Here is a 17048-nt window from a genome sequence, read left to right on the forward strand (position 1 = left end):
TTTCAACCTTTTTGAAGCACTGACAGACGTCTTTCTACACTGCAAGTTGGACTATATGGCGTTTTTTTCATGCCACCAATTGTGCCAACAGTAGTAACTGGACTGTTGTTTCTTAAAGGATGCCATATTAGTCCGAAGCCTTTTTCACCACCTCTATTTTTTTGTTGGATTGCAGTATGGATCGATGAACCGATCCTGGTACTTTTTCCTTTCTTACAACAGTTATTAGTTTTGAATGAGGGGCCATTGAAAAGTTCTCAGCCCAACCAAAAATAGAATGATGTGGAGCCATGAAACTTACCAGTTATTCTACACTTTTCTGGACACTTTCATTTCATATCATTGAAACGAAAAGCGTCAAGAAAAGTATGGAATAATTTGTAAGTTTCATGGCTCCACATCATTCTCTTGGTTGGGCTGAGAACTCTTCAGTGGCCCCTTGTATTGTGATGTCATAATGCCTCATTCCACCAATGCCGAAGAGCCAACCTTAAAGGTGATGTCACAATAGCTTGGTTTCCCGACACTTGAGGCCATTTACTAGATGCATTTGCCTCACTGAAACGAAAAGTGTCAAGAAAAGTGTGGAATAAGTTGTAAGTTTCATGGCTCCACATCGTTCTCTTGGTTGTGCATAGAATTTTTCAGCAGCCCCTCGTATTATATTTTGTTGGTTCCTATCTGAGCAGTGGTGCATATTTACCCATGTAGATGTTGCACTTTTTCATGATTTAGGTGTGATCGTGAACACCAACTCTATGGCTAATATAAGCGATTGTGCCTTAATCCTAGTGTATTCTATACAGAAAAATGGGTGCCTACTTTTCTTTTTAGAATAAGCTCCTAGTAGGTGTGTTATAGGCAGTGCATTCTTGAGTGAGGTGATCACTGAGCAACCCACCCCACAGTAGCCAAGACCCCTGCAACCAGCCACAAAATACATGAAAAAGTAGCACTAAGTGTGCCAAACCTGAGCTCTTTTATTAATACTTGGCGGCCATGGGCCATTTTTAACAAGCAATGGAAAAGGTGCTGGTTCTCAGTACCCCTGAGTAACACCTCAAAAATGTCCTGGTTGTAGAGGCCTAGATGTAGGTACCTTTCTATAGAATTACCCTCCATATGTCTATGTAAATCTGTTGAAACATTACACTAAAGCAGGGATCTCAAAGTCCCTCCTTGAGGGCCGCAATCCAGTCAGGTTTTCAGGATTTCCCCAATGAATTTGCATTGAAAGCAGTGCATGCACATAGATCTCATGCATAATTATTGGGGAAATCCTGAAAACCCGACTGGATTGCGGCCCTCAAGGAGGGACTTTGAGAACCCTACCCTAAAGAATGCATGCTGTCCTCACTCTCCTTGTGAGTCACTCATAAATGTGTACTTTTCTTCCAATGTTAACCCCTTCTTTGCTCATTCAATCTTGCTCTGCCTAGACAATGCATCATACTCCCATCTCTAGCCAAATTCAAATCCAGACTAAAGGCTCACCTCTTCGAGATTGCTTTTACATTTTGACCGCTTTCTCATGACACATTCTCATTGAATCTCTTGCTGTCATGTACATTTTACCTTGGCAGGACTATAAGCTCTATGGAGCAGGACTCTCTCCTTTATGTATGTATCTATATAGCATAGTAGATGCCTGATAGCACTTTTAAAATAAGTAGTAGTAGTGTCTGCTGTAGGAACAACCATAGACCTAGGATGGTCAAATAGCACCATGTCCAGGAGACAAGTTAGATGAGTTCTGATTTTATCCAGTTGAATAAGTAGCATATTAGTCTCATATTCCCTAAATAAAGGACGATTACACCTCCATGTATGCAATGTGGCAAAACCATGACTGGCTCAAATTATTCTCCAGGACATGGTACTAATTGGTCTCCCTAAATATACCTCAGTTGTGATGCCAAAATCTTAATGGCTTCCTCTCTTTTCTTTTGCATATTGTATTTTTCTGCTTTAATTTATTCGATTTTCTATACTGTTCTCCAAGGGGAGCTCAGAACAGTTGATCAGGTACTCAAGCATTTTCCCCTTCTCTTAAAGCTGTTTGTCCACACAAGTTTGTCATCAAATAACCTACAGGCTACGTTGACCTTAGAATGAGGGTCTCATAGTCAGTCGAGATGCTCTTGGTGGTCTAAATCCACTGTCCGTTTCTATAAGTCTTTGTTAATTATATTGTAATTTAAAATGAGGCTCTTTTGTTTCTTTAGCCAGGTCACATCAATGTGCGGTATGGTTTTCTATTCATTTTGATAAGTGCCCTCTGAACATTTATATCTTTTCTTTACACATACCGTTTATTTACTACTCAAATCTCTCCTTAGCAATCTGCAACTTAGCATTCCTTGCCACCTATCTGGTTGATACCATGCATGTCAAGGAACATTGCTCCCTCCTTACCACAAAGCTTGAAAGAAATGCTTGCCAGTATCCCTTTTCATGATGAGACACAACATTAAAAACATCCTCAAATGTCAAAAAGTTCTGCTTCTTTTTCCTTCCAAAATGAAAAACTGCGGTCTATGTAACGACATATATCATCATTACTAAATTCTCCAAGTTCAGAAATGAGCTGTATTGAATCCTTTCTACTTTTTGGGATTGGTGGCAGTTCGTCTTGTGCACCATCATTTCTTTGGACGTTGCTGGTCATGCTTGCTGAAGATTCTTGATGGTAGAGTTGTGGTAGATCGGTCTTTTCGGGCTCCTCGTGTTCCTCTGAAGTAATTTGATTGCTTGCCATGTGATCTCCAAAAAACTGCTCTTTGAGATCTTCAAAGCCGTCAACCCAATCTCGCTTTCCAGACTCAATTTCTTCCATCACCACTTTGTGAAATTTCCGAATTAATTCCCAGCTGTGACTGCCCAGTCTATCAAACATTTCATAGCACAAAATATGCCGAAACTTCCTTTCTTCACGAGACATGTTCATTTCTAATAACTGAAAGTAGCCCAACATAAAGAGGTCCAGTGTCAAACTTGCGTATTCAACTGGTGTGCCATTGATATGAGGAAGGAAGTGTTCTGGCCAGTAAAGCATGTTGGTTCGGCTTAAACGTCGTAGCTGCCTAGATGGGACTTGACTGATTATACTTCTCCAATGGCCAATCAATTTTCCAACTACTTGTCTTTGCTTCATAAAATATAAAAGTCTGTCATCCTCACTTGGTCCTTTCCCAATTTCTACATTGAGGTCTTCACTGTCATACTTTTGTTCATTTACAAAATCGACATTTACTTTTCCAGCCTCCATTTTTCTCTTCGAATGATTCTGCTTCACAGATTCCGTAAAAGTCCATTTTTTCCAGTGGTCGAGAAAAAGGAAAACTATTCTCTCTTTCCTCATATCTATATAGTCTTGAACACAACTAAGTTCTGTCTGGACTGGTAGACTTCTGGTCAAGTGGTCTGAGCTAAGCAAAACTTCTCCAAATGAATCCATGAGGGAATGTTCTGCATCATGGTATGTCAATGGGACATGTGAAAACGTAATTGGAGGTTCCACTACACTTGATCCTACGTCTTCATTTAGTACATCGTATTGATCAGGACTAGCTACATAATCTTCCTCCAAGATTGGTTCTCTTCCGTAACTGTATGGCGTGGTACCAACTGGCAATGATCTTTTCCTTTTGTATACCCTGTTGGATGAAGAGTCAAAAAAGTGGTGCTTTGTGTTCAATTCATAGTTGGCTTTCAGATTTTTAACAGACACACCATACTGTTTAATCTCCTTTTCAACATCCTCTCTGGTGGAACTAAAGGACTGAGACCTACCTATGTTGGTAGAGCCATCTTTCATAGGAGATACAGGCACATTCTTAACATTCTGCAGGGTTTCTGATGGATCAGAATTCATGAAGTCTATTAGATCTACCTCCTTTCCACCAAGTGTGGCCAAAAGGATTGCCATGCTTTTCAGCAAAGTTGAGATCTTGCTGCACCAGGCTGGGAGGTCGTCAGCTCTGCCTTGCATTTGTTTTGGATTTACAGTGAAAGGCTCCTGTGCCAATGCGGTTGATACTGGAAGAAGCTGTTGAAGCTCATGTTCCAGCTGTTCCAGCTGGGTCTCTACTTTCTGCACTTTGTGCATCACCTGGAGGTTCTCGATTTGTTTTTCGATCCGAATTACATCATCCTCGGTCATGAGCTCCCCAAAGGGCCCCAGAATTGCATTGTGCACATGAGAGTATCTCCAGCCTTCATGGCGATAGCAACTACCGGTTTCAAACTAAGGTAGGGGAAAAAAAACAGAGGGAAAACATGTCCCTCAGGGTATATAGCCAAAGTTTTCCTTTCTTTGCACACTCTCTATTTTTACATGTATTTAGTGGTGTAATGATAATGACAATCTAAGAATGCTAATTGGAAAAAAGACGAGCACACTTCTTTGTGGCTACCAGGACACTTTATACGTCGCAAAAGGGTGTACGAAGATGACAACATACCTTAATTGGAGGAGGTTGTTTTCTGCAGCCCATTGATTCATTGTTCAGCATTAATTTTGGCACAGAAGATGATCACAGCAAAGGCGACAGCGAAAATAGCACTCATTACACCACTAGAGTACCATGTAAAACATTTAAACTTGCAGTATCCGTTCCCATCAATGCGCAAGAGGGGGTTTGTTTCCCCCCCCCCCACCCACTTTCTAGGACTATTTTAATATTGTTGACTGGAACAAGTTCATGAAAAATCTTTATCTGGAAACAGCTGCAAACGCCGGTCCCAACGTCCCATACATCTTGCATGAAAATGTGCAAGTATCTGAGATGTTTCGGTCTAGCCAAAAAAAAAAAAAAAATGCTGTTTTCCTGACCTGATGGGACCATATGGACTTCTGATTCTGTTAATTAGGACATGCTAAATACTGCAGTTTAAATGAACTTTAAAATGGTAAAGTTATCCATGCCAAAACAGGGAGCTCACACCCATGCAAAACCCACAAGATAAAGGCTGGTGCAAAATTACCTAGATCAGCCTGAAACTGGCTAGTCTTTGTGGTCTGATCTCCTGTTCTAGTTTAACTCGACCTACAAGTCTGACTGAGATTTCTATCTTAGAAGCATTTCTGAATGTTAGCATTTTCATATCTCAAAAGCGTGTGCCACAGATTCTGAGGAGACTACTAAAGGCTTTTATATGGATCTTTAGGTAAAGTTATTGATTTTCTGTATTTTTCTAAACATGTAAAACAGGCAGGCTAATAAAATTTCAAATAGACCAAAAAAAAAAAAAGAATCCCAGGATTTTGCCTCCTGTGTGTTTTCGCCTGGCTTCTTCGTGGTCCATGATGCCAGCTAAAGTGGTTAGCGCAATATACCCAAACTGACTTGATGGCAACGGGTTGCTTTGCCACTTTTCTAGATCTTTGACTTGATCATCAAATCTGGGGCTGATTAACACCGCACTTGTTCAGTCTGCCTGTGAGATTTACGACTATTTTTCCAGCTCTGTGGTCATCGATAATCTCAAATTCACCAATGTAACCAAGCTTCATCATCATAGCATGGCCTAATAAGAACCTGGCGCTGGATTCCACCACCTTGATCGTGCTGTGATATGTGATCGCTATTGTGTCTCCTGAGTTTCGCCGCTAAGGCTTCTTCAGGAGGAGTGATTGCTTAAATTTAGACGAGCCAGTTTCAGCTGTTAGTGCAGGGAGATTACCCTGCGTGAGCGCATCTCGTCTAAATTTAAGCAGTCACTCCTCCTGAAGAAGCCTTAGCGGCAAAACTCAGGACTGAGCAGAGAAGACAGAATCGTGAACACCTATCACAGCACGATCAAGGTGGTGGAATCCTGTGGAGTCACATGGAAACATTCTTTTTGAGCCAAAACCAACTAAAGATAAGCGCCGGTGTCTAGTATTTTAAGACAAGATGTAAGCAGGAAGAAGGCATAGTGGCTCTTATTTTTATTGCCTTGAGTTCAAGCAGTGTTCGTCTCTCCACATAGCAGTTTTTTTCCACGTATTCTTCATCATAGGACTATAAGGGACCCCTGAAGAAGACATCTTGTCGAAACGCGGACCGTGTTGGGTCCTGCGCCACTAGCGGACTAGGTCCTAATGATCTGTATGTGGATTTTTACTTTTCATGTGGATTATTTTTTTATGTGGATTATTTTACTGTATATTTGGAACTTTGATTCCTTCATTAAAGTCCATTTCAGGATCATCATCATCCCAAAGTGTTTCCTTGGTTTTCCTTGGACTTCTTTCTCTGTGGATTCCTGGGGCCAATTCTTTTCGGGTTAGTCTTATTTGATTATCATCAGAATTAAATAAATTCAGGGACTCATGAGCGCAATGATGGTCCCTTCATAATCTCTTTGTGACTCCAATGCAGAAGGCTGGGCACAGAGCACTCATATTTTGATAGGTTAACCGGTGTTTAGAGTATATGGCAAAGGGTTCAGAGAATGGCCACCTGGATGGTCTTGGGGCTCAAGGATCTCACGTACGAGGAAAGGCTGAACAGATTGCGGCTATACTCTCTCGAAGAACGCAGGGAGAGGGGGGACATGATCGAGACATTTAAGTATATCACTGGTCGTGTAGAGGTGGAAGATGATATTTTCTTTCTTAAAGGAACCTCAGCCACAAGAGGGCATCCGCTGAAACTCAGGGGCGGGAAATTTCATGGCGACACCAGGAAGTATTTCTTTTAAGGTTTTCCAACTGAATTTATTGACCATTCTACCTCTCTGTTTGGATTTCACCTGCTCCTTCTCTTTTGAATTCCATCCCTTGGTATCTACAAACTGGAAAGGTCTCACCAGCAAGCTGTACCCTCAAGGTTTCAGCTCCCCCTGTATCCTTTGTTTCCTCTATGCGCCCACACCTGGAATACTGTGTCCAGTTTTGGTCGCCATACCTTAAGAAGGATATGGCGTTACCCGAGAGGGTTCAGAGGAGAGCGACACGTTTGATAAAAGGGATGGAAAACCTTTCATACGCTGAGAGATTGGAGAAACTGGGTCTCTTTTCCCTGGAGAAGAGGAGACTTAGAGGGGATATGATAGAGACTTATAAGATCATGAGGGGCATAGAGAGAGTAGAGAGGGACAGATTCTTCAAACTTTCAAAAAATAAAAGAACAAGAGGGCACTCGGAAAAGTTGATAGGGGACAGATTCAATACGAATGCCAGGAAGTTCTTCTTTACCCAACGTGTGGTGGACACTTGGAATGCGCTTCCGGAGGACGTTATAGGGCAGAATACAGTACTGGGATTTAAGAGAGGATTGGACATTTTCCTGCTGGAAAAGGGAATAGAAGGGTATAAATAGAGGATTACTACTCAGGTCCTGGACCTGTTGGGCCGCCGCGTGAGCGGACTGCTGGGCAAGATGGACCTCAGGTCTGACCCAGCAGAGGCATTGCTTATGTTCTTATGCTCACAAATGCCCACTCCTCTGTCTTTCTCAGATTTAAACTATTTGAGTTTTCGGTTCTCGGCTCCTTTCTGTCATCCCTATTAGTTCAATTCAGCTTATTAGATACAGCGCAAATATAAAGCATTAATTTTATTATTACCTTTCACCTGGTCAATGTTATTTGTCTGTTTTTTTGTGGGCTTTTATAGAAATTAACATTGCAAAAACACTTATTGAACAACTAAACTTTCAATGATTGCTGTATCCTCCTTTAACAAAAAAATAAAAAAAATTAAATCCACTCCTAACCACTATCTTTCAGTTTTTAGCTGAGATGGAATAGAAGCTTTTTCTTTTGGAGTGGGGTGATTATGGCTCAGAATAAGCCAATCCTAACAGGGCATGTTAAGTCCTAGCAAACTTTTAATGTGTTTCTAATTTGGAAGCCCAGATAAAAAAAAACCACATCACACCAATTCAGAAAGAAAACTCCACACAGTCATCCAATAATTCTCTCTTACCTTGCGCTTTTGGTCTTCCTCTTCTTGAATTTTCAGCTGCAGCTTCCGCACCATTACTTGTCGCTTCCATTCTGGGATGGATCGACCCTGCTCATCGTGTGTTGGTATCAGTGCTTCAATGTCCATTTGTTTTGCCTGGCTTTGGCCTGGAGATACTGCATTGCCATTTAGAACTGGCTCCGGGAAAGCTGCAGCTCTTGAGTTTAGGATTGGGTTTGATGTCTCGGGATTGGTTGTTAAGGTAGCCGAGAGTGGGACTGCAGATGGATTCTCTGTCTGAATGGCAGGAAAAGAACATGAAATTAGAAACACTAGACCATGTGGAGCAGTCACTTCCAAATTTAGCATCGTTAAAGTGTGTCACCATGGAGGCTTAATTAACAGCAGATGGCACTGTGTGACAACCCTAAAGCCACACTGCTGCCATCTTGATACTCTCAAAACACTCTGATTGGTGCATTCTTCTGTCAATTAAACCTCCTTGGTTTCTAAGAGGTTGTTGAGGGTCAATATAGCAACTAGCTCCACCTACTGGCTTTACATCAGGTAATGGGCCACGCCTCCTTGTGTGATAAAAATATGAATTATGAGGTTTCTATCTTTAGGCCAGCTGAGAAAAGCAGTACAGGCCACATTTTGCCTGGAAATTCAATGCTTGGCCATGTCCAGGCTCTAGCATTGAATTTCCAGGTTTATGAAGCTGGCTACACCATAATCAATTAAGTGCAATATTCAGCACTTAACCAGCTATTGGGCATCTCAAAAATAGGACTGACTTTAATAACTGGTAACCCCCACCCCCCTCTCCTTTACCTAAGCTGCAATAGAGGTTTCTACCACGTCTCAGAGCGCTAAATGCTCCAACGCTTAGAGAATTCCTATGAGCGTCAGAGCAGTGCCAGAGCATTTAATAGAAACATAGAAAGATGACGGCAGAAAAGGGCTATAGCCCATCAAGTCTGCCCACTCCACTGTCCCACCCCATTAAGTCAGAGTGCTGCTCGACCCACGTAAAGATCCCACTGGATGTCCCATTTATTCTTAAAGTCGAGCACGCTAGTGGCCTTGATCACCTGCACCGGTAGTTTGTTCCAGTGATCCACCACCCTTTCTGTAAAGAAATACTTCCTGGTGTCACCACCAAATCTCCCTCCTCTGAGTTTGTGCGGGTGCCCCCTTGTGACTGAAGGTCCCTTAGGAAAGAATATGTCGTTTTCCACCTCGACACGACCTGTGACGTACTTAAATGTCTCAATCATGTCACCCCTTTCCCTGCGTTCCTCTAGAGTATAGAGCTGCAACTTGCCCAGTCTTTCCTCGTATGAGAGACCCTTGAGTCCGGAGACCATCCTAGTGGCCATTCGCTGGACCGACTCAGCTCGAAGTACATCTTTATGGTAATGTGGCCTCCAGAATTGCACACAGTACTCCAGATGAGGTCTCACCATGGTTCTGTACAGTGGCATTATGACTTCAGGTTTACAGCTGACGAAGCTTCTATTGAGACATCCCATCATCCGCCTTGCCTTGGATGAGGCCTTCTCTACTTGTTTGGCAGCCTTCATGTCTGCACTGATGATTACTCCCAAGTCCCGTTCTTCTGAGGTCGTAGCTAGTGTTTCTCCATTCAAGGTGTATGTTCTGCATGGATTTCTGCTGCCGAGATGCATCACCTTACACTTCTTTGCGTTGAAGCCCAGCTGCCATGTCGAGGACCAGTTTTCCAACTTGATCAGATCCTGCGCCATACCATCCGTGAGATCGCTTTCACCTACTATATTGCACAGTTTGGCGTCGTCGGCAAACAGCGCTACTTTTCCCTGAAGCCCTCGGGTCAAGTCCCTTATGAATATGTTAAAAAGGGATGGTCCCAGGACTGAGCCCTGCGGCACTCCGCTAGTCACCTCCAATGTCTTAGAGAGGGTGCCATTGACCACCACCCTCTGAAGTCTTCCACTCAGCCAATCATTGACCCTTGCCGTTAGTTTCTCACCTAACCCCATCGATTTCATCTTGTTTAATAGTCTACGGTGTGGGACACTGTCAAACGCTTTACTGAAATCTAAGTACACTATGTCCAGAGACTCTCCCGAGTCTAGCTTTCCTGTCACCCAGTCAAAGAAGCTGATAAGATTGGATTGGCATGACCTGCCCCTAGTGAATCCATGTTGACAGGGATCCCTCAGATTCCCCTCATCCAATATCGTGTCTAATTTCCCTTTAAGTAGAGTTTCCATGAGTTTACACACTATTGATGTAAGACTTACTGGTCTGTAATTCGCAGCCTCCGCTCTGCAACCCTTTTTGTGCAGAGGAACAACATTGGCAGTTTTCCAGTCCAGGGGGACTCTCCCCGTACTTAGGGAGAGATTGAAGAGCATGGCTAACGGTTTCGCCAAAACATCGCATAGCTCTCTGAGCACTCTTGGGTGCAGATTGTCCGGTCCCATGGCTTTGTTCACCTTGAGTCTTGACAGTTCTTTGTAAACATCAGCTGGTGTGAACTCAAACTTCTGAAATGGGTCATCCATGCTTTGCTTTGCATCCAGCCGAGGCCCGTGCCCTGGTGCCTCGCAGGTAAAGACTGAACAGAAGTAATCATTCAGTAGTTTGGCTTTATCGGAGTCAGTTTCCACATAATTCCCATCTGGCGTTCTAAGGCGTACTATCCCGTTTGTGTTCTTTTTCCTGTCGCTAATGTATCCGAAGAAGGATTTGTCCCCTTTCTTGATGTTCTTCCACGGCTTAGTAAAAGAGGGCCTAAGAGTTGAATATCGACAATAAACCAGCCAAGTACTGACTGTGGCCTCCAAAATGTCCCCAAGGCAGCCAGTTTTGAGTTAGGCACTAACTGGTCATTTTTAGTGGCACAAACTGGTTAAGCGCCACTGAAAATGAGCGGTTTGCCCTGAACCAGTAATTTAACCAACCAGGAGCTCTTTCTGGTGGTCAAATCACTTTGACTATCAACCCCTTTGACTGTTGAAAATCACATCACCCCTGTGTGGCCTAGCGACGGTAGGAGGCACATGGGACGGTGGTGCCCCCCCACCCCCTCTTCTCCACCCTTGCTCCTTCTCTTCCCACATACCTCTTTAAATTCCCTGGCGCAAGTAGTATCTCCAACTTGCTGCTTAAGCCAGCCTCGGCTCTCCCTCTAACATTACTTCCTAGTCCTGCAACCAAGAAGTGACATAAGAGGGAGAGCCGAGGCTGGCACGAATAGCAGGTTGGAGATGCTGCCCGTGCCGGTGAAGAGCTAGTGGTACGAGGGGTGGGAAGGTAAGGCGCTCGCACAGCAGGAAGGAGCGGGAGAGGGGTGGAGAGGAGGAGAGGTGGCGGCCCAGCAAGAAGGCGCACCCGGGGTGATCCCACCCCCTCTTACTACGCCACTGCCCCTGCTGGATTCAGGTGATTTTCATTTTGGTAGGTGCCAAGATCTTGCTCCACCCCCATCCCACCAAGTCTGAACCCGATTGATTATCTTTTATAGAAATTATGGTGCCCGTGGACAGGTGGCTGGATTAAATATCAGCAAAAGTACTAAACCGTCAACCTGGTATTTTGAAGGATTTACAGTAGGTAGAACTGTTGCTGCAGAGTCCTAGCTGCGAAGGATACAGTACAAGAATAGACCTACATTTGTTCCTGACTGCCCGCTGCCCGAAAAGACAGTGGTGAGGCCTTTGCTATGTGGGGTTGGTTTTAAGCTCTTCCCAGCTTTTATCTCTGCCAGTAGCTCCGAGTTGTCACCTGTGGGGGACATCATGTTGAACGATTTGGTGCCTGAAAATGAAAAACACAGACAAAAATACATAGTGATCAAAATATCGTACGAGGTTCAGCAAGAGGCCTTGGCTTACCAAGAACTAAAAGGATTTGCGTCTTCTATGCAGCAAGTCAATAGGCTTGACACGTTGGCAGGGTAGTGGGAGGGGGGACCCAACAGGCAACGTACAAGTCCATATATTGCATATTGCTAGCTCTGCTCCGGTTATCGCATAATTTAACAATTGCCTTTCATTTTTGATTCGGCCTCGTATTTGGCATAATAACAGTTCTTAAAAATAAATATATAGACTTGTCAAAAGTTGCTTCAGATATTTATATGTCCCATATTGATTGTTTTACAGATATAAATGAATATGTATGATTTCTATCCATCATTTTAGAAATAATTGATTTGCTAGTTTTAACTGGCTATATATATATATTTTAAAACACAGTATATATTACTAATGACTTATTTCATAAGAATATAAGTTGCTATAGTGGGATAGACCGAACAGTGGCCAACCCAAGTCATAAGTACCTGGCAAGATCCCAAAGAGTAAAACAGATTTTATACTGCGTATCCTAGGAATAAGCAATGGATTTTCCAAAGTCCATCTTAATAATTGCTAATGAACTTTTCTTTTAGGAAATTATCCAAACTATCCAAACCTTGTTTAAACCCCGCTAAGCTGATTTCATCATATTCTCCGGCAACAAATTCCAGAGTTTAATTACACGCTGTATGAAGAAATATTTTCTCCAGTTTGTTTCACATCTATCCTTTCCACTTCACTCAGTATTGTATAGACCTCTTATCGTATCTCCCCTAAGCCATCTTTTCTCCAAGCTGAAGAGCCTTAGATGCTTTAGCCTTTCCTCATAGGAAAGTCCTCCCATCCCCTTTATCATTTTTGTTACTCTTCTCGTGCCTTTGCTAATTCCACTATACCTTTTATGAGATGCGGGGACCAGAATTACACACAGTATTCGAGGTGAGGCCACATCATGGAGTGATACAAAGGCATTATAACATTTTCATCTTAGTTTTCCATTCGTTTTCAAGGTTAGAAGAGTTACCTGTTATATACAACATGGTCAGACAGTCTAGATAGCCCAAACTTAAAATCTGGCACTTACTTCCGGTGGAATTGGATGAGCGCCGCTGGTGGCTGCCGGACACTGGGGCTACAGGTGGCAGTGGTGGTGGAGGAGGTGGGCACATGGTCTCGGGGAGTGGGGGAGGTGGTGGGGGAGGGGGAAGATCTCCAGCAGACTTGCTCTTGGTTGTGCTGCCATTGTGTGTAGTCTCGCCTGACAGAAGGGAACCCTACAAAAGAAATAAAAGGGGACAATTTTTAAAGAACGTTATGTGGTCACCAGCATCTATTTATTTTCGGCCACAAAGGCCCCGATTCTTCAAAGTCTGCCTAATGTTAAGCGCCAATATTGGCACCGATTCTGGCGCCAATTTTTTTAGACCCCAGTAAGCGCCTTGAAACTCGGTTAAAAACATTGTTTAAAAGACATTTTTTTGACTGAGCTTGAACGCCTACTGATGCAAAAAAAAAAAAAAAAAAAGAAAAAACTGGCGCCAGTTAGAGAAGTCTAGAAGTTCATGTAAAAAGCCTTTAAAATTATCCCCTATATGGACAGTTAGGATTACCAGATTTTGCTCTGATAAAAGAGAACACATGGCCCCGCCCTGTTCTGCCCCTAGGTCCGCCCTGTATGTGGCACCGTGTGAAAAGCTTTGCTAAAGTCCAAGCACACTACATCTATCACCCCCCTCCCCTTATACAACTATTTGGTCGCCCAGTCAAAAATATCAATCAGATTTATCTGACAAGACCTGCCTAATCTAATCTCAAACTTAGGTTTGTATACCCCATCACCCCCAAATTGGAGCTTGATTCGGTTAACTGAAAAGAGCAAACAGATTCATGAACTTTGGAAAGAATATGATAAAACACGCTGTTTCGGGTCCTGCAGTCCATTCATAGAAACATAGAAAATGACGGTAGAAAAGGGCCACAGCCCATCAAGTCTGCCCACTCTAATGACCCCCCCCCCTGACTTTACTCCCCTAGAGATCCCATGTGAATATCCCATTTTCTTTTAAAGTCCGACACGCTGTTGGCCTCAATCACCTGCAGTGGGAGTTCGTTCCAATGATCGACCACTCTTTCGGTGAAGAAGTACTTTCTGGAATCACCATGAAACTTCCCTCCCCTGATTTTCAGCGGATGCCCTCTGGTGGTCGAGGGTCCTATAAGACAGAAGGCATCATCTTCTGCCTCGATAGGGCCCGTGATATACTTAAGCGTCTCAATCATGTCTCCCCTCTCTCTTCGTTCCTCAAGTGAGTACAGCTGCAATTTATTTAGCCCTTCCTCATACATGAAATCCTTGAGCCCCAAGACCATCCTGGTGGCCATTCGCTGGACCGACTCCATTCTCAGCACATTCGATTCTAGAAATCTCACTATCCTCCGCTTAAGAAGCATTTCCATTGGTTCATTCACTACCAAAGTCAGACTATCCAGCCTATCATTCCCAACCTTCCCCTTACTTACACTTTTGTTTGGGCGACTCACTTAATCCCTCTTTTACCCCAGTTGCCTAGTTTCATTATTTACTTCTAATTTAAAGGGCTCCTTTTACAAAGCCACGCTAGCGGCTTTGACGCAGGCACTGGATTAGCACACGGTAGCCAGAAATCTACCGCCTGCTCATAAGGAGGCGGTAGCAGCCAGCGTATGCGGCAATATAGCGTGCACTCTTCCAAGCGTTAAGGCCCTACAGTGGCTTTGGAAAAGGAGCCCTAAGTTTTCAAGTTGATATTCAGATTTTTTTAAATCCTTTTTTAAAAAATATTTTAGTGTAGTGTTTTATGGGTACACACTATGTTGAATCATAACTCCAATTAGTCTGAGTAATATGGCATGAGCTGTGACCCTGATGGTTGAATTAGTGATACGACCTAGAGGCTGGACTATGTTAGCCTAGAATTTAAGATATTTGTAATTAATAAAACATCAACGATTTATGATTTTTCACAAACCGCATCTATATGTGTCTGCTATAAATTTTTTAAATAAACAAATAATATGGCGGGACAACCTTCCACTAAGCGGCCCCTGAAGCAGGCAATGTGCTGAAACGTGATATAGCCCTTATCCTTGGACTAATAGACTACTGCAACATACTATACCTCCCATGTACAGCGACCATGATAAAAGAATTACAAACTATACAAAATACAGCCCTAAGACTCATCTACTCATTGAAAAAATATGACCACATCACAGAAGCACACCATGACTCACACTGGCTCCCAATACAAGCAAGAGTACACTTCAGATTCTACTGCCTACTATTCAAAGCTATTAACGGAGAAAGCCCAACCTACTGGAATAACCGATTGACTCAATCCTCCTTATCCAGGCACAGGAGAGCCCATTCACTCTTCACACACCCACCATCCAAAAATGTCAAACGAAAAAAACTATATGACAACCTAATAGCCACCAAAGCAGCTAAACTGGACAGACAAATCACCATTCTGTTGGCATTGACCACAAGCTACAAAACCTTCAAGAAAGATACTAAAACCCTACTCTTCAAAAAAATACATAAAACCTATCTAATACGACCAGTTCCTACCTAAACCCCACCTACCCACTCTATACCCTTAATATACTCTAATATGCTTCTAACTACCCAACTAATGCTAAAATGCCTCTATTTACCCAACATTTATCACCTTAATATCTCGACAACTCTTTGGTAATTCTTATGGAATTCTTATGACATCTCTTATGTATTCCTGTATATGTATTATGTATATGTAATCTTTTATGTAATCTCTGAAAACTTTTATGTAATCCGCCTTGAACTGCAAGGTATTGGCGGAATAGAAATCACAAATGTAATGTAATGTAATATATGGTTGATTCGAATTTTATGAACTGAATGTGAACAAGTTCTTTGGTTCTGTAGAAGCGCCATTCTCATTTCTGCGTTATATGCTGTAAATTTTATATATTTTTTAATGTATATTTATTTTCATAATAAACATTTTCCTAAATTGTTTGCAATATTTTGCAATGTACATTTTTCTCCGATTGCTCTTTGCTCGATACCGATATCTTTTGCAATTAGGGGCGTGCGCTGCAAATGCTTTGTAAAAGGAGCCCTAGGTTTCCCATCATGTTTGCTGACCACAGCATACACGTGGAGAGGCATTTCCGACATGACGTCTAAATCCGAGTTTAGATAGTTTGCGGAAGATGCACAATAATCCCGTACCATATACTGTCATTTTCAAAACTGCAAAACATTGATATTGGTTTTTTTCAAACAGGGCTATTTTTCAGATGTGCATCTAGTTTTTTGAACCATTAAAAAAAAAAAAAGCACGCCCAAAAGATAAACGCACAAAACAAGCCATTGGGACAAAGGAGGAGCCAGTATTTTGAATTGACTGGCCACACAGGCATCCCAGAAGAGCACTGTGGCACCTTAGGGGGTACTGTAGTGAACGTCACATAAAAAGGCCTATGTCCACACATCATCATAACCCCCTTATAGTGTTTGGTGAGCTCTCCCAAACCCACCCAAAACTAGTAGGACCCAACTATACACCACACTAATACCTTATGCCTGCAGGTGGCATCTATATGATGGTCAGTAGGTTTTGGTGGACTTACATATTTTACCAAAACTGTAGTAGTTAGAATGGGATATGGGCCTGAGTCCCCGTCTCTATGGTTAACTACATCATCCACTAGACCAGTGGTTCCCAACCCTGTCCTGGAGGACCACCAGGCCAATCGGGTTTTTGGGGATAGCCCTAATGAATATGCATGGGGCAGATTTGCATGCCTGTCACCTCCATTATATGCAAATCTCTCTCATGCATATTCATTAGGGTTATCCCAAAAACCTGACTGGCCTGGTGGTCCTCCAGGACAGGATTGAGAACCACTGCACTAGACTATTCCAGGAACCTGCTTGCTGTTCTACTAGGACGGCCCACACCATCTGAAACTATTATTTATTTCTACTTAATATACCGTAAATTATCCTCAAAGGCATCTATGTGGTTTCCAAAAAAACAAACAAGCCATATATAGTTCCATCATATGTAAATTAATAAAAACATATTAAAAAAATCAATGAAAAAATAAGAACATAAAAATAGCCTTACTGGGTTAGACCAATGGTCCATCAAGCCCAGTAGCCCATTCTCACGGTGGCCAATCCAGGTCACTAGTACCTGGCCAAATCCCAAGGTGTAGCAATATTCCATGCTACCGATACAGGGCAAGCAATGGCTTCCCCCCCCCCCCATGTCTTT

At 42.7% G+C, this 17048-nt stretch overlaps 1 protein-coding gene across 2 annotated transcripts in view; it reads right to left on the reverse strand.

Moving 5' to 3' along the window:
- ESPN (espin) overlaps positions 1-17048 on the reverse strand; it is a 110601-nt gene that overhangs the window by 10786 nt on the left and 82767 nt on the right. For both annotated transcript variants that reach the window (XM_033922928.1, XM_033922927.1), the window contains 3 exons: positions 12827-13016; positions 11556-11701; positions 7916-8191 (listed from right to left, as the gene is read on the reverse strand). In XM_033922928.1, the coding sequence (XP_033778819.1) occupies positions 7916-8191; positions 11556-11701; positions 12827-13016 (612 nt within the window). The remainder of the gene's footprint in view (positions 1-7915; positions 8192-11555; positions 11702-12826; positions 13017-17048) is intronic.

This window comes from Geotrypetes seraphini, chromosome 15, assembly GCF_902459505.1.
Source record: "Geotrypetes seraphini chromosome 15, aGeoSer1.1, whole genome shotgun sequence".
In the NCBI taxonomy this organism is placed as follows: Eukaryota; Metazoa; Chordata; class Amphibia; order Gymnophiona; family Dermophiidae; genus Geotrypetes; species Geotrypetes seraphini.